Here is a 20000-nt window from a genome sequence, read left to right on the forward strand (position 1 = left end):
GGGCCGGCGCCGGTCACTCGCCCTGCGTTCCGCCCGAGCTGGACAGCGGCGGCGGAGGAGGAGGAGGAGGAGGAGGAGGAGGAGGAGGAGGAGGAGGAGGGGGCAGTGCCTTCAGCTTCCCGCCGTTCTCGCGGTCGCAGGCGCTGCCGGACGTGGAGGCGACGGTGTGGAACTGCAAGCACGTCCCGCAGGACGACCCCTTCCTGGCCGCGTTTGAGCGCCCGGCCCACCAGGAGGCGCTAGCGCCCCCACAGCAGGACGCCTGGGCCCCCGCCCCTCACCCCCACCCCCACCCCCACCCACACGCCTCCCGAAAGAGCCGCGGCTCCGACCCTTTCTCAGTCCCCCTCAACAAGGACAGCACCAAGACTCTTCCTCCCCCTTCCTCTTCCTCCTCCGCCCGCAAGGACAGGAAACGAGACCGCAGTGTCCCGCCCCCTCTGGAGTCTCCATTGGACAATCCCTTCGCCATCACCATGATTGGCAGCCCCACTCACCAGGCATCTCTAGCGGCAGCGGCTGCATCAGCCCACGGCATCAGTAAGCCCCCATCCGCCCACCCCTCTACTGCCCACTCTATTGCCACCCACCCCCCTGCTGCCCACCCCTCTATTGCCCACTCTATTGCCACCCACCCCTCTACTGCCACCCACCCCTCTATTGCCCACTCTATTGCCACCCACCCCTCTACTGCCCACTCTACTGCCACCCACCCCTCTACTGCCCACTCTATTGCCACCCACCCCTCTACTGCCCACTCTATTGCCACCCACCCCTCTACTGTCCACTCTATTGCCACTCACCCCTCCACTGCCCACTCTATTGCTACTCACCCCTCTACTGTCCACTCTATTGCCACCCACCCCTCCAGTGCCCACTCTATTGCTACTCACCCTTCTACTACCCACACCTCCAGCACCCACCCTTCTACCACCCACTCTATTGCCACCCACCCCTCCGCTGCTCACTCCTCTAGTGCCCCCCTGCCCAAAGCCCCCAGTGCCCCCAACCCCTGCCACTCCAAGAAGGATCTGCAGCACTGGGGCTCGGTGCACAGCAACCCCTTCAGTGGCCCACAGGGGGCGCCAGGAGGTCCAGAGGGCAACAGGGGGGCCAAGCAGCGAGGGGCCGGCGAGGAGGAGCCGCGCCGCAACGGGCCGCCGCTCACACGGCATTCTGGGCCGCAGGAGGACCTGTGCTTCTCCACGGACAAGGACCAGGACTGCCTGGACATGAGCCCCCAGCCCGCACGCAGCCGCATCCCCCACGCAGGTACACAGCACACCCTGCTGACCAGCCCGGGAACTGCACCGCGCCTCTCAGTCTCTGCAGAATGATAGGAAAGCCTTTATTTGTGTGAGGTATCAGTTACGCCCAAGGGTGTGTGTGTCGGTTAACGGAACAGGTGTGGTCTGGTGTATGATCCAAAAATGGCTATCTTACATGCTCTAAAAATCACTGCACCGCTGACCAAGAAAAGCGAAAGGTGCATATCAAGCTCACACGATCACGAGATGTAGGCAGCCCTTAGCAACAAGTCCCCAACGACTCATCTGCAGGATAAATATCCTTACAATTTTCATTCAGTCACTCGAGCATTATTGGAGCACTAATAATCTGAGCGTTATTATTAGTGTTGGTTTTTTTTTCAGGCAGTTTTCGATTGTAACCCTTAAAGGAACACTTCACCGTTTTTTCATATTAAATACGTTATTCTCTTAACTAGGACGAGTTGATACATACCTCTTGTATGCATTGATTAGGAGTGGACCCTAATGAATGCATTGGGTTAGCTAAATGCTACCAAAGTTGCGCCGCGCGCCAGAGCCAGTGAGTGCACGCATTGAAACGTGAGAGGTATGTATCAACTCGTCTTAATTAAGGGAATAGCATAGTTTAATATGGAAAAATGGTGAAGTGTTGCTTTAATAGTGAAAGTAAGTTATGGTAGAACTGTTTGGTCTATACTCTGCTAGTCACACACAGGTTTTAGTACAGCAAGGTTTAGTGGAATCCCTGTGTTGAATACAATGTCTCATGTGCAAGCAGATTTCTTCAAATGCGCTGACTGTCAAAATAGCAACATGCTGTTCGATGCTGCGCTGCTGGCTCTCAAGGGGAATGACCGATGCCACGTTCACACCCATGATGACTGATGAAGCAGAATGAGAACAACCCTTTTGACCAATGCGCCTGGCCTCTGATCACAAAATCACTGTTAAATTAGCAAATGTGGACTGGACACACCTTAAAACCCTTCTCTCTCTCTCTTTCTCTGTCTGTCTGTCTGTCTGTCTCTCTCTCTCTCTCTCTCTCTCTCTCTCTCTCTCTCTCTCTCTCTCCCCCCCTCTCTCTCTCTCTCCCCCCTCTCCCCCCCCCCCCTCTCTCTCTCTCTCTCCCTCTCCCTCTCTCCCCCTCCCTCTCTCTCTCTCAGTGTCCCAGCACAGTTTCAGACAGGACAGTTCTGAGCTGTTGGTGGCGGCGCCTCCTCATCGCGTCCGATCCAAGAGGACGTCTGGCCAGCTGGGAGGGTGTGAGCGTGTGAGTAGGACTGCCCCCACCCTACACTGCCCCCACCCTGCACTGCCTCCACCCTACACTGCCCCACCCCACCCTACACTGCCCCACCCTACACTGCCCTGCCCCCACCCTACACTGCCCCCACCCTGCACTGCCTCCACCCTACACTGCCCCACCCTGCACTGCCTCCACCCTACACTGCCCCACCCTACACTGCCCTGCCCCCACCCTGCACTGCCCCACCCTGCACTGCCTCCACCCTACACTGCCCCACCCTGCACTGCCTCCACCCTACACTGCCCCACCCTACACTGCCCTGCCCCCACCCTGCACTGCCCCACCCTGCACTGCCTCCACCCTACACTGCCCCACCCTGCACTGCCTCCACCCTACACTGCCCCCACCCCACCCTGCACTGCCCCCACCCCACCCTGCACTGCCTCCACCCTACACTGCCCCACCCTGCACTGCCCCCACCCTGCACTGCCCCCACCCCACCCTGCACTGCCCCCACCCTACACTGCCCCCACCCCACCCTGCACTGCCCCCACCCTGCACTGCCCCCACCCCACCCTGCACTGCCCCCACCCTGCACTGCCCCCACCCTACACTGCACTGCCCCCACCCTACACTGCCCCACCCCACCCTGCACTGCCCCCACCCTGCACTGCCCCCACCCTGCACTGCCCCCACCCCACCCTACACTGCCCCCACCCTGCACTGCCCCCACCCCACCCTGCACTGCCCCCACCCCACCCTACACTGCCCCCACCCTGCACTGCCTCCACCCTACACTGCCCCCACCCTGCACTGCCCCCACCCTGCACTGCCCCCACCCCACCCTGCACTGCCCCCACCCTGCACATCAGCTAGCGTCTAATACCCCCACCCTGCACTACCCCCACCCCACCCTACACTGCCCCACCCTGCACATCAGCTAGCGTCTACTACCCCCACCTTACACAGCCACTTGCATCTAATACCACCCGATACAGCCGCTAGCCTCTAATACCCCCACCCTACATAGCAGCTAGCATCTAATACCCCCACCCTACACATCAGCTAGCGTCTAATACCCCAACAGCCACTAGCATCTAATACCCCCACCCTACACAGCCGCTAGTGTCTGCCATACTACCACCAGCAGCTTGCCATTCTACTGCCCCAGCACAGTCCTGCAACACTTAACACTTTCACTCCATTCTACTGCCCCAGCACAGTCCTGCAACACTTAACACTGTCACTCCATTCTACTGCCCCAGCACAGTCTTGCAACACTTAACACTTACACTCCATTCTACTGCCCCAGCACAGTCCTGCAACACTTAACACTTTCACTCCATTCTACTGCCCCAGCACAGTCCTGCAACACTTAACGCTTTCACTCCATTCTACTGCCCCAGCACAGTCCTGCAACACTTAACACTTTCACTCCATTCTACTGCCCCAGCACAGTCCTGCAACACTTAACACTTTCACTCCACTCTACTGCCCCAGCACAGTCCTGCAACACTTAACACTTTCACTCCACTCTACTGCCCCAGCACAGTCCTGCAACACTTAACACTTACACTCCATTCTACTGCCCCAGCACAGTCCTGCAACACTTAACACTTACACTCCATTCTACTGCCCCAGCACAGTCCTGCAACACTTTCACTCCTGCACATGATCCAGCATGTTCCTACTGTGCTCAACGTGTGTTGCTCGTGGGTGCTAACGTGTGTGTCGAAGCTAAAGTATATGTTCTCCTTCCTGTGTGTTAGTGTGTGTGTGTCGGTTGTGTGTGCTAACTTTTGTGTGTGTGTGTGTGTGTGTGTGTGTGTGTGTGTGTGTGTGTGTGTGTGTGTGTGTGTGTGAGTGCTAATGTGTGTGTGGGTGCTAACGTGTGTGTATTCCTCCAGTCCAGGTCGCTCTGCTCCTCCCCCCTGCCTGACCCCTCCCCCACCCTCACCTCCTCCTCCTCCTCCAGCCCCAGCGAATGGGGGGGCCAGACCAGGGCACCCAGCCCCGCCAGAGGTGAGAGAGATGCGCACACACACACACACACACACACACACACATATATAGTATATACACACACACACACACACACACTCTCACACACACACACACTCACACACACACACATATATAGTATATACACACACACATACGGTATACACACACACACACACACACACACACACATATATAGTATATACACACACACATACGGTATACACACACACACACACACACACACATATATAGTATATACACACATACATACGGTACACACACACACACACACACACACACACACATATATTCATGCATTCACATACACATGTATATAAACATACAAACTCTCAGAAATATACTTACTGATTCTATAGCGATGTTGATGACCCTGTTCCTCGGTAACATTGGCACTTCATGACTCTTCATGACTGTCTCGCCCCCCCTCCTCCCCACTGTGGTCCGTCCCCCTGCCCCCCCCCCCCCCCCTGCTGTGGTCAGTTGGTTTGTCCCGGGGGCCCAGTCCCATCTCCATCAGCACGCAGGAGGCCTGGCCCGTCGCCGCGGCGATCACAGAATACATCAACGCCTACTTCAAAGGAGGACAGCACAACCGGTCAGCATACACACACACACACACACACACACACACAACTGTAGTAATGAATGCAGACTACCTCAACACTACCAATGGAGTTAGCCTACTTTGAAGTTAGACACACACACACACACACACACTCTTAGCAGCGGTCACTGAGTGCATTCAAATCAGCTCAGCATAAGTTCCACTGTTCTATCAGTTTGATCTGTCTGTGTGTGTGTGTGTGTGTGTGTGTGTGTGTGTGTGGTGTGCAGTTGTCTGGTGAAGATCACAGGGGACCTGACCATGTCCTTCCCTGCGGGCATCACGCGGGTGCTGACGGCCAACCCCAACGCCCCCATCCTGAGCTTCCGCCTGCTCAACATCTCACGCCTCGACCACTTCCTGCCCAACCAGAAGCTCCTCTACAGGTGAGACACACACACACACACACACAATTCTGTACCGTCCAATGTTTGCCTGTCTAAAAGTACACTTGCAGATATAAGGCTGTCATAGTTCAAAGGTCAAAGTTTAAAAGCTAGTCCGAGGATTCCTGTAACAGCATGAGTGAGTGTCCTGCGACCACACGGTAAGTCCTCTGTGGTTCTGTAGAGCACACGGTAAGTCCTCTGTGGTTCTGTAGAGCACACGGTAAGTCCTCTGTGGTTCTGTAGAACACACGGTAAGTCCTCTGTGGTTCTGTAGAACACACGGTAAGTCCTCTGTGGTTCTGTAGAACACACGGTAAGTCATCTGTGGTTCTGTAGAACACACGGTAAGTCCTCTGTGGTTCTGTAGAACACATTTTTATTTATTGAGCTATTGGGCTGATGTGACAAGTACATTTCCCATTTGGGGGATTTGATAAAGACTTATCTTATCTTAAATGCTCCGTGCAGGTGTGCTGGTTTTGTAAGGGAGAGTGTGTGTGCGCCTGTGTTCATCTCTGTGTGTGTGTCTCCGTGTCCCTCTCCACCAGTGACCCCTCCCAGAGTGTGTGTGTTAACCTCAGTGTGTGTGTGTGTGTCCCTCCACCAGTGACCCCTCCCAGAGTGACCCCGACTTCAGGGACTTGTGGTTCAACATGCAGGCCTTGACCTTTCACCTCCAGAAGGAGGCGGAGCTAAACCCTCAGGCCTCCTACTACAACGTGGGCCTCCTCAAGTACCAGGTGAGCAGACCGACAGGTGTGTTGAAGTGTGTTGAAGCAGGACAGACAGGTGTGTTAAAGTGTGTTGAAGCAAGATCGACAGGTGTGTTAACATGTGTTGAAGCAAGATCGACAGGTGTGTTGACGTGTGTTGAAGCAGGACCGACAGGTGTGTTAAAGTGTGTTGAATCAGGACAGACAGGTGTGTTAACGTGTGTTGAAGCAGGACCGACAGGTGTGTTAACGTGTGTTGAAGCAAGACCGACAGGTGTGTTAACGTGTGTTGAAGCAGAACCGACAGGTGTGTTGAAGCAGGACAGACAGGTGTGTTAATGTGTGTTGAAGGTGTGGGTATAGTTGAGGTCCACAGGTGTGTTAGTTTGTTTGGAGTGTTTGTTAGACGTCACGTTGGCACAAACATGTACTCTTACCGGAGTGTGTGTTCAGCTGTAGTTTCCCATCCGTGTGTTGTAAATAGGTCCGAGTGCTTAGTGGGGCTGTGGGAACAGAACACGGTGATCTCATATTAAACAGGCAAATATTCATACAGTTCATGTTCTCACTGAAGTGGCTATTGAGAGCAAATTGAGGTGTAAGGTGATTGGCCAGGCCAAGTGAGCCTTTGATGTGATTGGTCCATCAGGTGTCGTCTCAGGACCCTGGCCGCGCCCCCCTGCTCCTGTCGGCGGAGTGCCAACGCAGCGGCACGGTGACCCGCATCTCCCTCGACTACCACTGTTGCCCGGCAACCGCACCCTCCACCCAGCTCACCGCCGTGCAGGTGCTGCTGCCTCTGGACCACACGGCCACCGACCTGCAGTGCCAACCGGCCGCCACCTGGTGAGCACACACACACACACACACACACACACACACACACACACACACGGCCACCGACCTGCAGTGCCAACCTGCTGCCACCTGGTGAGCACACACACACACACACACACACACACACACACACACACACACACACACACACACACACACACACACACACGGCCACCGACCTGCAGTGCCAACCGGCCGCCACCTGGTGAGCACACACACACACACACACACACACGGCCACCGACCTGCAGTGCCAACCCGCCGCCACCTGGTGAGTCACACACACACACACACACACACACACACACATCAACTTGTAGTACCAACTGGCCACAACCTGGTGAGTTACACGGATACACACACACTCACACACGCACACTCTCTTATTCACACAGACCTACCACGTCCTTAATGCCCCATGCATATTGAGTATTGCACTGGATAGGTTGAGTATTGAGTATTGCACTGGATAGGTTTGGTTGGAGTAGTCAGGAGCTCAGTTAAAACAGGATGTTGCATTGGCCGGGAATCGAACCCGGGCCTCCCGCGTGGCAGGCGAGAATTCTACCACTGAACCACCAATGCGTACGTGGAGGGAAAACTGGGGCCTGGAAGAACGAGCGCCGCCGCTGCAGGGGAATTCTGCACATTCTTGTGGGTAACTTTAACCACTAGAGGGCGCTAGAACAGCAGGCTGGTCAGAGCGTAACACATTTACTGCATTTTCCCCCATCCATGAATTAGTGAACACACACAGCACTCCGTGAACACACAGTGAGGTGAAGCACACACACTAACCCGGAGGAGTGAGCTGCCTGCTACAGAGGCGCTCGGGGAGCAATGAGGGGCGAGGTGTCTTGCTCAGGTGTGTGTGTGTGTGTGTGTGTGTGTGTGTGTGTGTGTGTTTGTGTGTGTGTGTGTGTGTGTGTGTGGTGCCTTGCTCAGGGGCACTTCATGAAGCGTAGACAACCCACAGCTGAGAGGCAGACAGGTAGATCCACATGGTGGGGTAACACACAGACAGGTAGATCCACACAGTGAGGTGAAGCACACACAGACCTGCAGTCAACTTGCTGCATCTTGGTGAGAGCGTAACGCAGATACACACATGTCACAGACAGACCTGCAGTGCCAACACACCTCGTCCTGAATGCCACGTGGATATCGAGTAGCTTTGGAGAACTCACTTGCCACAAGCAAGTAGTCAGTCATGGTAGTCAGGTAGTCAGGAGCTCAGTTAAAACAGGATGTTGCATTGGCCGGGAATCGAACCCGGGCCTCCCGCGTGGCAGGCGAGAATTCTACCACTGAACCACCAATGCGTACATGGAGGGAAAACTGAGGCCCTGGAAGATTGACCGCCGCCACTGCAAGGGAATTCTGTGCATTCTTCTGGGAAACTTTAACCACTAGAGGGCGCTAGAACAGCAGGCTGGTCAGACCGTAACACAGATACACACTTCAGTCAGTAAATCAGTAAATCAGGTTTGCATGGCCCAGTAAACTTGCATATACATAGGGTGCCTCTCATGCAGCGTTTATACGTCCTCCCTCGCTCCTCGATGCCTCGATCCTCACTGATCTACATAAGGAATGATGGGGGGGGGGGGGAACAATGGGATAGTCTATCCAGTGTTAGTTATAGATCAGTGGGAACGCCCCTCAAGGATCGAGGATCGAGGAGGCATGTTGAGAGGCACCCATAGTGTGGTCTCTGCATTTACCCCATCCGTGAATTAGTGAACACACACAGCACTCCGTGAACTCACAGTGAGGTGAAGCACACACTGACCTGCAGAGCCAACTTGCTGCATCTTGTTGAGAGCTTAACGCAGATACACACAAGACACAGACAGACCTGCAGTGCCAACACACCTTGTCCTGAATGCCACGTGGATATGGAGTAGCTTTGGAGAACTCACTTGCCACAAGCAAATGTTATGTTTTGGTAGTCAGTCACGGTAGTCAGGAGCTCAGTTAAAACAGGAAGTTGCATTGGCCGGGAATCGAACCCGGGCCTCCCGCGTGGCAGGCGAGAATTCTACCACTGAACCACCAATGCGTACTGGGAGGGAAAACTGGGGCCTGGAAGAACGACCGCCGCAGCTGCAGGGGAATTCTGCGCATTCTTCTGGGAAACTTTAACCACTAGAGGGCGCTAGAACAGCAGGAGCTTTAAGGAGCTTCAGCACACAGCACTGACCAGATGTAGACGCGTAACTCAGATCCACACATCATGGGTACGCAGGCAGACAGACAGACACGTAGACACGTAGACACGCAGACACGCAGACAGGCAGACAGACAGACAGACAGAGACACAGACAGGCCTGCAGTGGCAACTTGCTGCTTCCTGGTGACACACAGACAGATATACACGTCAGACAGACAGACAGAATCATCCCACTGCAACCTGGTGAGACAGACAGATACAGACAGACAGACAAACAGACAGACCTGCAGCGCCCCCCTGTGGATGAGGTGTGTGATGTGGAAGTGTACTGCTGTCTCTTCTACAAACCCAAATCAGAGGAAGTTGGGACGTTGTGTGAACTGCAAATAAAAACAGAATGTGAATGCAAATAAACCCATATTTAGCTGCAAAAAGGACATCGACAACATCTCGAATGTTGAGAATTACAAGTTTGACTATTATGTTCATTTTGATTGTCTTTTCGAAAAATGTTGGGAGGGGGCAAATGCTTGAATAAGGTGTGTAACGATAAAGACAACAAAAGGAGGAGTATTTCACTTCTAATTAGCGGAACTGGCACCATGATTGGGTGTTAAAAAAGAGCATCCCAGAGAGTCTCTCAGGAGTGAAGATGTGTGTGTGTGTGTGTGTGTGTGTGTGTGTGTGAGAGAAGGTATTCATTCATCACGCTATGTAAACCTGTGTGGGCAAATGATGAATCAATATCAGTATAATCCTTCTTAACATGAAATAATGAAGAATTTGGGGAGTTCATCATCTATTCATGGGTTTCATCTGGTCCCTTTCCACAGGTGTATGAAATCAAGCACCTAGATTATGAATGCAGAGTGGTTGATTAATGCACCTGTGGAAAGGGACCTGATGAGACCCATGAATATGAATAGTGCATACTATCATTCAAATCCAAGACTGTTGAGCAACTGAAATCCTATATCGGGCAAGAATGAGACAACAGTCAAATTTGTTATTTTCAACATTTGATATGCGGTCTATGTCCTTTTTGCAGCTAAGTATGGGTTTATGTGGTTTGTATATTATCACATTCTGTTTTTATTTGCGTTTTATGCGACGTCCAAACCTTTCCTTGAGTTGTTCAGTGCATGCCCCGTTTCAGACAACACACTTTTAACAAACTCAAACAGATTGCTGTATGCTGTAACATATCAGACATTAACATGGCAAATGGAGTTCCAACAAGTCTCTCAGTACTTGTGCGTCTTGTCTGTTGCCAACACACCACGTCCTTAATGCCCCATGCATATCGAGTAGTGCATTGGATAGCAGTTGCCACAAGCGTGTGGTTTGGTTTGGAGTAGTCAGGAGGCCAGTTAAAACAGGAAGTTGCATTGGCCGGGAATCGAACCCGGGCCTCCCGCGTGGCAGGCGAGAATTCTACCACTGAACCACCAATGCGTACTGGGAGAGAAAACGGGGGAGGGAGAACGAGCGCCGCAGCTGCGGGGAATTCTGTGCATTCTTCTGGGTAACTTCAACCACTAGAGGGCGCTAGAACAGCAGGAGTTTCAGCACACAGGGCTACCGTGCCCTCTGGTGGATGAGTTGAGTAAGTGCACTGCTCTGCTCACTGCAGTGCCAGCAACACACCCCAGCAGAGTCACATCAAGCCACCGCTGTCTGCAGCAACAGCTCAGGTGTGAACATCACAAATGGAGCTCCACCTCATCTCAGTGCATTGGTCTGTGTAGAGCTCTGAAGATGTTTTCCTAAAATATAATAATGCTGCAAACACTATGGCACTGAATCAGCACTAACAGAGAAGAAGCACAAGCATACAGAGGTAGTCAGAAGGTCTTCTTAATGTGATCATCTCCATCAAACAGCACGAGACAGCATCATGTGATGACCGTGACCACAGATATTGAGTAGGCGTTGGCTAAATCAGTTGCCACAAGCATATGGTTTGGTCCAGAATAGTCAGGAGGCCAGTTAAAACAGGATGTTGCATTGGCCGGGAATCGAACCCGGGCCTCCCGCGTGGCAGGCGAGAATTCTACCACTGAACCACCAATGCGTACGTGGAGGGAAAATTGAGGCCCTGTAAGATTGACGGCCACAGCTGCAGGAGAATTCCGTGCATTCTTCTGGTATAACTTTGGCCTGTAGAGGGCGCTGGAACAGCAGGAGTCTCAGCACAGAGACACTGCGCTGATGGGATAGATAGCATAGCACAGGCAGACAGACTGACCAGTGTTGCCATAGTCCGCTTATTATGAGCCACTTGGGCTTGTTTTTTTGTGAAGTTGCGGGTTGAGGTTTTGGGGGCGTGTATTTTATGTAGTCGCCTCTTTTGGGCTTGCTTTGTGTTTGTTGTTTCTGCGTAGAACCCACGCAGCGTCTGCATGTACACAGAGGGCATTTTAAATGTATGCCTCTGCGTCAACTCTACGCTGTAACTGTAGGCTCCTCTAACATGACCGCCCCAGAAATGTAGCGTCAGGGGTTCGGGGAGGGCATGCTACTTGGGTCGCTTCTTTAGGGCTTATTTCAGAGACCTGTTGCTTATTTTTGCTCACGTTACCTGGCAACACTGGGACTGACCTGCAGTGGCAACCTGCTGCATCCTGGTGAGGCAGACAGACGCCTACTCAGGAGAACAGCAAGAAAGCAGCTTATGCTGGTAGCTGGTTTTAGCTGGGCTGCTGCTTTTCTTATAGCTATGGCTGGTCTATGCTGGTGTAGCTGGTTAGGACACCAGGTGGACATGCTGGCGTGACTATCTGAGGAAGCTGGTCATGCTGGTGTGGGACACAGCTGGTGTAAGCTGGTCATGCTGGTGTGGGATACAGCTGGTGTAAGCTTGTCATGCTGGTGTGGGATACAGCTGGTGTAAGATGGTCAAGCTGATTTGCTAGAATGGCCAACATTAGCTGGCATGGCCAGTATAAACCAGCAATGTAGACCAGCAACACCAGCTAAAATGACCAGCTTGAGGTGGTACGACAAGCAAAACCAGCTGAATTACCATCGTAATGTCAGTGTCAACACAGCATGTCCTAAATGCCACATGGATATCGAGTAGGCTTTGAAGAAATCACTTGCCACTGGTTTGGTAGTCAGTCATAGTAGTCAGGAGGCCAGTTAAAACAGGATGTTGCATTGGCCGGGAATCGAACCCGGGCCTCCCGCGTGGCAGGCGAGAATTCTACCACTGAACCACCAATGCGTACAGGGAGAGAAAATTGAGGCCCTGGAAGATTGACGGCCGCAGCTGCAGGAGAATTCCGTGCATTCTTCTAGTTTCACTGTGGCCTATAGAGGGCGCTGGAACAGTCTCAGCACAGAGACACTGCGCTGATGTGATAGATAGCAAGCAGACAGACTGACCAGTGTTGCCATAGTCCGCTTATTATAAGCTTGTCTTTTTGTGGAGTTGCAGGTTGAGGTTTTGGGGGCGTGTATTTTATGTAGTCGCTTCTTTTGGGCTTGATTTGTTGTTTCTGCGTAGAATCCATGCAGCGTCTGCATGTACACAGAGGGCATTTAAAACCTACAGTATGCCTCTGCGTCAACTCTACGCTGTAACTATAGGCTCCTCTACCATGACCGCCCCAGAAATGTAACGTCAGGGGTTCGGGGAGGGCATGCTACTTGGGTCGCTTCTTTAGGGCTTATTTCAGAGACCCAGTTGCTTATTTTTGCTCACGTGACCTAGCTCTGTGCAGGCCAGTCAAGTTCATCCACACCAAACTCTGAGATCCATGTCTTTATGGACCTTGCTTTGTGAAATGGTACACAGTCATGTTGGAACAGGAAGTGGCCAGCCAAACTGTTCCCACAAAGTTGGGAGCATGGAATTGTCCAAAATCTATTAGTTAATATTGTAGCATTCAGAGTTCCTTTCACTGGAACTAGGGGGCCAAGCTCAGCTCAGGGACGGCCCCTTCCTGCTCCAACATGACTGCACCAGTGCACAAAGCAAGGTCCATAATGACAGAGTTGTGTGTGGGTGAACTTGACTGGCCAACACAGAGTCCTGACCTCAACCCAGCTGAACAGCTTTGGGATGAATTAGAGCGGAAACTGAGAGCCAGTCTCCTCGTCCAACATCAGTGTGTGACCTCACAAATGCGCTTCTGGAAGAATGAAGCTGTTATAGCTGCAAAAGGTGGACTGAAGTCATATTAAACTCTATGGATTTAGAATAGGGTGTCACTTAAAGTTCATATGCGAGTCAAGGCAGGTGACTCAATACTTTTGGCAATATAGTGTATATATTGCAGCTGGTGAGACAGACATAGATCTAGACCAGACAGACATGCAGTGCCCCCTGGTGGTTGGGGAAATGTACTGCTCTCTTCACTACAGTGCTCTACAGACCCATTTCAGACTCACACACCCCAACTGACACAAGCAGACAATGGGCTTTATGCCGCATCTCAGGAGGCTAAACCGGAAAACAGGTCTCATCACATCCTTTTGTCAAGTGATGATTCTGACACGTAGACCGTATATACGCTGACACGTAGCCCGTATACGATGACACGTAGCCCGTATAAATAAGTGTGTATAGGTGTATTCGCTGTATTTTAAATAGTGGTTTCTGTTTCAACCACTGATTTGAGTTGATTACTCAAATCAGTGTTGATGGTTAAAATGATCGTCATAATATGCTTTTGTACAAAATATTAACATACAGACAATGAAACAGAATTTTAAAAGCAGGTTCACAGTTTGCAGATCGATTGCAGTCAGAATCAGTGTCACTGCTCAACGGGCGGAGGTGATTAGGCCTGTTTTCCGCTTCAGCTCTTCTGATCTAAACCACGTTGTCTGCAGGGACGTCTCAGTCTACGTGTCTGTGGAGCGGCTTGGATCCCAGTTAAAACAGGATGTTGCATTGGCCGGGAATCGAACCCGGGCCTCCCGCGTGGCAGGCGAGAATTCTACCACTGAACCACCAATGCGTATTTAAAGGGGAAATGGAGGGCCCTGAAGAACGACCGCCCCCGCTGCAGGGGAATGCTGTGCATTCTTCTGGTATAACTTTGGCCAGCAGAGGGCGCTAGAATAGCAGGAGTTTCACCACAGACACACTGCCCTGACCAGATGCAGATATTCAGCATGTTCATGCTCACACATATATATACAAACTAGATCAAAATGAGAATTTTACATACTCACATATATACAAACTAGATCAAAATGAGAATTTTACATACTCACATATATATACGAATTAGATCAAAATGAGAATTTGACTTTAATTGAATTTTAAGTAAAAGTTAATGATTATGATAAATAGACACACTCATGATCATAGGGCACATGCGTCTTCAGTCATCATCATTAGATGCAGCCTCAGGTCCAGTACATGGAGCAGGTCTTCTGATTACAACACACTAGTGAAGTGGGAAGAGTAGTGTGAGTGTGCAACCCCTCATCCCATGGGAATAGTGCTGTATGGTGAACAGAGCTGTGACTGCACATCTTATCCTTGCTGTGCAATACCACACTATCTTAATGTTCTAATGTGTAGATTATATACTTCAGGTAATCGGTCAGATTTAGTGTTTTATGTGGTTATTGTTTGTTTATTCATGCCCAGGTAGTCATCTCCCACTCTAAAGAAGTAAAAGATTCTTGAACACTACGCGGCGGCTCGAAGATCATTGGTCGGTATATTGTACAATTAATTATGTAGTAAGTCATGGAAATTCAGGTATTTTGTCAGGGAAAACTTATGGAAAAGTCATGGAAAACTTATGGAAAAGTCATGGAATTTGACATTTGACTTGGAGTAGGAGCCCTGCACTCATTCATTCATTCAGCAACATTCCTCAACAGCACTTGTTGTTATTCTCCATACACATGCAAGCTCTTCACCTGCCTAGACTGGATTTTTAGCGTCTGCTAAGGCTGTGTTTTGAGAACAAAATCAGTGCAAATCTAGAACCATGGTTCCACAGACCGTGAGGGCCGGAGGGAACCCGTGGTACCCAGAGGGAGCACTCAGACCCACTCTGACTGAAGCGTGCGTGTGGGTGTGTGTGGGGGGGTGTGTGTGGGTGTGTGTGTGTGCTCCGTAGAGCTGACAGTAACATGACGCTAGACGCCAGCGCTGCTGTTTGAGAGAAAGTGTGTGTCTTTGAGAGAGAGAGAGAGAGAGAGAGAGAGAGAGAGAGAGAGAGAGAGAGAGAGAGAGAGAGAGAGAGAGAGAGAGAGAGAGAGAGAGAGAGAGAGAGAGAGAGAGAGAGAGAGAGAGAGAGAGAGAGAGAGAGAGTGTGTGTGTGTGTGTGTGTGTTTGAGAGAGAGAGAGAGAGAGAGTGCCGTGTGTGTAGTGAAGCTCCTGCTGTTCCAGCGCCCTCTGCTGGCCAAAGTTATACCAGAAGAATGCACGGAATTCCCCTGCAGCTGCAGCCGTCAATCTTCCTGGGCCTCAATTTTCCCTTCAAGTACGCATTGGTGGTTCAGTGGTAGAATTCTCGCCTGCCACGCGGGAGGCCCGGGTTCGATTCCCGGCCAATGCAACATCCTGTTTTAACCGGGATCCTACCGTAGTCCCCAATCCTCTCTTGCCCCAGTAGCTCTACCCTCGGCACCGATCAGAAGCCCTGGAAATGAGACAACCATGCAGTTGGGACTTGCGGCTTCTGTGTAGGACCACAGACTGCATTCTGTCCTATTTATTATCAGGATTGTTTTTAATAGTGTCGTGTTTAGTTTATCGTGTTTAATCATGCTTAGTTTAGTTAAAACTAATACTGTATGAATGGGAGATCTGACTACTTCACTGCCAATGCGCTTGCTAAATGTCTTTGATATAAAGATGCAGTCTGCGTTATCACATGACGATCATACGCACACCAGACATTGCTGCACAGTAAAACAATCATACCCAGGCTCATAGCTGAAGAGGCGGTAAAAAGTTGTTCAGCTCTTAGTCGTGCAGGCTCTGCTGCTTCTCGACCCCACGGCAACGGACTCGTCAGCTGCATCCTGATCAGCACAGACAGACAGACAGACAGACAGACAGACAGACCTCTAGTGCTAGCAGACAGACAGACAGACCTCTAGTACTAGCAGACAGGCAGACAGGGCTCTAGTACTAGCAGACAGACAGACAGGGCTCTAGTACTAGCAGACAGACAGACAGGGCTCCAGTACTAGCAGACAGACAGACAGGGCTCTAGTACTAGCAGACAGACAGACAGGGCTCCAGTACTAGCAGACAGACAGACAGACAGACAGACAGACAGGTCTTTATCACCAGGAGGAAGGCAGATGGGAATGCAGAGACGTGTCCGTGTGTCCGTGTGTAAAGACGTGTCCGTGTGTCCGTGTGTAAAGACGTGTCCGCGTGTAAAGACGTGTCCGTGTGTCCGTGTGTCCGTGTGCAAAGCCCCAGCCTGAGACCCTCCCTATGTCACTCTGGAACATGGGCTCTGATAGGTCGAGAGCAGATGACTGATGTCCAATCTGTCCTCACAGGAATGCCGAGGAGAGACGTCTGCTGTGGAAGTTGCCCAACCTCTCCCCAACCAATCACAGCAAAGGTACTGCCATGTTGAACACCTCACAATGCATTCAGCCCCCAACCAATCACAGCAAAGGTACTGCCATGTTGAACACCTCACAACGCATTCAGCCCCCAACCAACCAATCACAGCACAGGATACTGCCATGTTGAACACCTCACAACGCATTCAGCCCCCAACCAACCAATCACAGCACAGGATACTGCCATGTTTGCCACCTCGCAACACACACAGCCTCACCTGCAGATGTGGGAAAACCTGATTGTTGTTTTTAAAACTTAAAGAAGTTGTTTTTGAAATTTAAGGCAAACATGATGGCGCTAACCGCTAATGGCCTGACTTTTCTAGTGTTTTCTATCTGAGGCCTTTAAGCAAAGATCCTTGATTCCGCTTTAACCCTCTCTGCTTTATTAAGAGCCGGTTGGCCATGTTGAGGTGAGTTCAGCCCTGGCTCCTCTCCCATGGCATTGCCCGCTGACGGCTTGTCTCCTCTGGCATTGCCCGCTGACGGCTTGTCTCCTCTGGCATTGCCCGCTGACGGCTTGTCTCCTCTGGCATTGCCCGCTGACGGCTTGTCTCCTCTGGCATTGCCCGCTGACGGCTTGTCTCCCCTGGCATTGCCCGCTGACGGCTTCTCTCCCCTGGCGTAGGTTCTGGAACGCTGTGTGCCAGCTGGCAGTGCCTCGAGGCTCCGCGCGGACCTCCTCCCAGCCTGGCGCTGCAGTTTGTGGGCTGCGGGGCGTCCCTGTCGGGGCTGGACCTGGAGCTGGTGGGCACCCACTACCGCATGTCCCTGGTGAAGAAGAGGTTCGCCACAGGTGAGCTGCACCAATCACAAATCAGCTCTACAGGCGGGCTACGCCAATCAGAAATCAGCTCTACAGGTGGGCCAATTAGAAATCAATTCTACAGGCAGGCTACACCAATCAGAAATCAGATTTACAGGTTGCTCCAATTAGAAATCCCAGTTCTACAGGCTACACCAATCACGTAACTGAAGCGATCCGTTGGCGCAGCGTTTGCTGCAGCAGTTAGTGTCGACTATAGCCAACGGAACAGGTCGCACCAGATGGTGATCCGTACTTCAGATCAGGTGAAGGCACTACAATGCGAGGTGACTGGCTACAGTCGTCCATGACTACAGCTAGTTGTGCATCACTTAAAGCAACACAATGAAAATCCACTTGAATGCCCCTTGGTGTCCGTTTGAGCACATCTAGTGCCTTCACAGTACCCACCCAGTTAGTTAAAAAAAAACATTTGAAAGGGTCTTGATCCTGCCTGAAGGAATATATAATATTAGATAGACAGGTATGGAAGGTTTCCAACGTGATTTCATGCTACTTTTAAAGAATATTTTTAGTATTTTCGTAGTATTTTCAATACTTAAAAAATGTATTAAGTAAATGTAAAAAGTATTTTATTTTGATACATTGTGTGACCATTGTATTTTGTAGTTTATTTTGATACACTTCAAATTAGGGTGTTAAATATTTTATTTTTAAATCTATGTAGTTGTGCTGTTGCCCATCCCTGAGTGCTAGCTCCCCCTGCTGGAGCAGGACTGTTGTCTGTGGAGCAGCTGTGCAGATGACTGATGAGCTTCTCTGGGTCTCCCCTTGTGTGTTTGCTCTCCTCAGGGAAGTACATGGCCGGCTGCTCTCTGTGACGTGGACGTGGCTGTGGCGGCGTGGGCACCTGCTAGACTGCTGGGGGGGGGTGATGGGGGGGGGGGTCTACTACTGGTCTACAGTTTGCACTTTTAGTTCACAGAGCCAGGTCTGCACACTGTAGAGAAGGTGAGGGGAAAACACACGTGTGCACACACACACACACACTCGATCGCTCGCAGGAGAGCGTACACTTACCTAAAACCATGGATCCAAACGTCCTTGCTGCTGTGGAGGACTTAAGTTGAGCACTGACCTGGCCTTTTGTACCGGAACCCTTTTTTTGGATTGCGATCTGAGATTTGTACTTGTGGTAGAATACAGCGCAGCTCTGATTCCAGACGCCTCTTTGTGTGTTCTGATGGCTGTGAATAGTGTTGCTTTGCCATTAAGACCAAAAAAAAAGTAGAATTTTGTGAAGAAAAAAAAATAAAATAAACAAAACAGTTGTGGGCACACGCGATACATGTTTTATAGTTTTAGATTGATATCGTCATGGAAACCTGCTTGTGTGTGCATACGTACAGAGGGGTCTTTTGGGATGGAGGCTAATCAGTCAATATGGCTGAATTATTTGCACTGTTAGTGCCGTTTCTTTCTATGTAAATTTTAAATATATTTATAAACTTCAATGCTTCTCCATAAACAATGCTTGTCTTGTTATTGATGATCCAAGAATGTACCCTGGAAATCGAGAGCTCTTGCGAGAGCAAATTTGAATTGTGTCTGCAAGATACTCTGGCAGCGAGCAATGATGCACGTTATGTTTACCCCAACCATCGGGGGTAACCAATCAAATCGGTGTATCTGATATAGGCTGGCCAAAGTCGAGCTAAACTAATGACGACAACGCTGCATCGTTCAAGTCAGTAAACATTGGTTGTACTGTTATCCAATTGCGTGCAGTGAGATTTTCAAATGCATGCTTGGTGCCGCCCCTCGAGTTGGGCCATTACATTATTCGTGGCCAGACCCTTAATCTGAAAGATTACAAGGGTCTGGATGTTCCAGCCTACCAAGAATGGGGTAAAACAAATCACAAACACAGAAGAAATGCGGCTTACACCAGTTTATTTTATTTTGAACCGGTACAAAATACAATTGAACTATGCAGTTTGTTACAGAGTCTCTGTTCTCTGGCCCGGTGAAGAAGTCAAGAACAGGTTTAAAAATACACAAAAATAAAGTATCAATATACTTGTGAGAAGAATCAGTCTAGTCCAATAAAAATAATCCTCAACCAGAGAAGTCTAAACAGCATTACAAAAAAAACAATGACACAGAAAATACCTTTTCCAAATACTCTAAAGGCAAGTTACTGTGACAGGCACAAGTTAAAAACATGGACTAAGAAAAGCTTTTACCAAATCTTTAGTTCAGGACTTAGACATCATACAACTATTGGAATGGGCCGAGCGGATGGGTAGTGTCCGGAGTGGCGCTAATAAATACGCGGGGCGGAGGGAGGGGGGGTGTGTGAGGGCACGGGGTCAAGGGTCAGTTGGCATGTGGTACCGAGGGGCAAGCGCAGGCT

At 50.8% G+C, this 20000-nt stretch overlaps 2 protein-coding genes across 2 annotated transcripts in view; one reads left to right on the top strand and one right to left on the bottom strand.

Annotated features, from left to right (window-relative positions):
- Positions 1–18510, top strand: part of fcho1 (FCH and mu domain containing endocytic adaptor 1) — a 58114-nt gene extending 39604 nt beyond the window's left edge. The window contains exons 18-28 of the mRNA XM_062555713.1: positions 1–578; positions 1020–1272; positions 2435–2541; positions 4425–4539; positions 5023–5137; positions 5377–5532; positions 6143–6275; positions 6898–7094; positions 16750–16814; positions 17447–17614; positions 18437–18510. The exon at positions 1–578 is cut by the window's left edge and continues 258 nt beyond it. Of these exons, the coding sequence (XP_062411697.1) occupies positions 1–578; positions 1020–1272; positions 2435–2541; positions 4425–4539; positions 5023–5137; positions 5377–5532; positions 6143–6275; positions 6898–7094; positions 16750–16814; positions 17447–17614; positions 18437–18465 (1916 nt within the window). The 3' untranslated portion in view covers positions 18466–18510. The remainder of the gene's footprint in view (positions 579–1019; positions 1273–2434; positions 2542–4424; positions 4540–5022; positions 5138–5376; positions 5533–6142; positions 6276–6897; positions 7095–16749; positions 16815–17446; positions 17615–18436) is intronic.
- Positions 18511–19520: 1010 nt separating this feature from the next.
- rfx2 (regulatory factor X, 2 (influences HLA class II expression)) overlaps positions 19521–20000 on the bottom strand; it is a 43754-nt gene continuing 43274 nt past the window's right edge. Inside the window, 1 exon segment of the mRNA XM_062555714.1 lies at positions 19521–20000. This exon segment is cut by the window's right edge and continues 2471 nt beyond it. The gene's annotated coding sequence lies outside the window, so the exon portion shown is untranslated.

The sequence above is a fragment of the Sardina pilchardus genome, chromosome 15 (assembly GCF_963854185.1).
Source record: "Sardina pilchardus chromosome 15, fSarPil1.1, whole genome shotgun sequence".
Taxonomy (NCBI): domain Eukaryota; kingdom Metazoa; phylum Chordata; class Actinopteri; order Clupeiformes; family Clupeidae; genus Sardina; species Sardina pilchardus.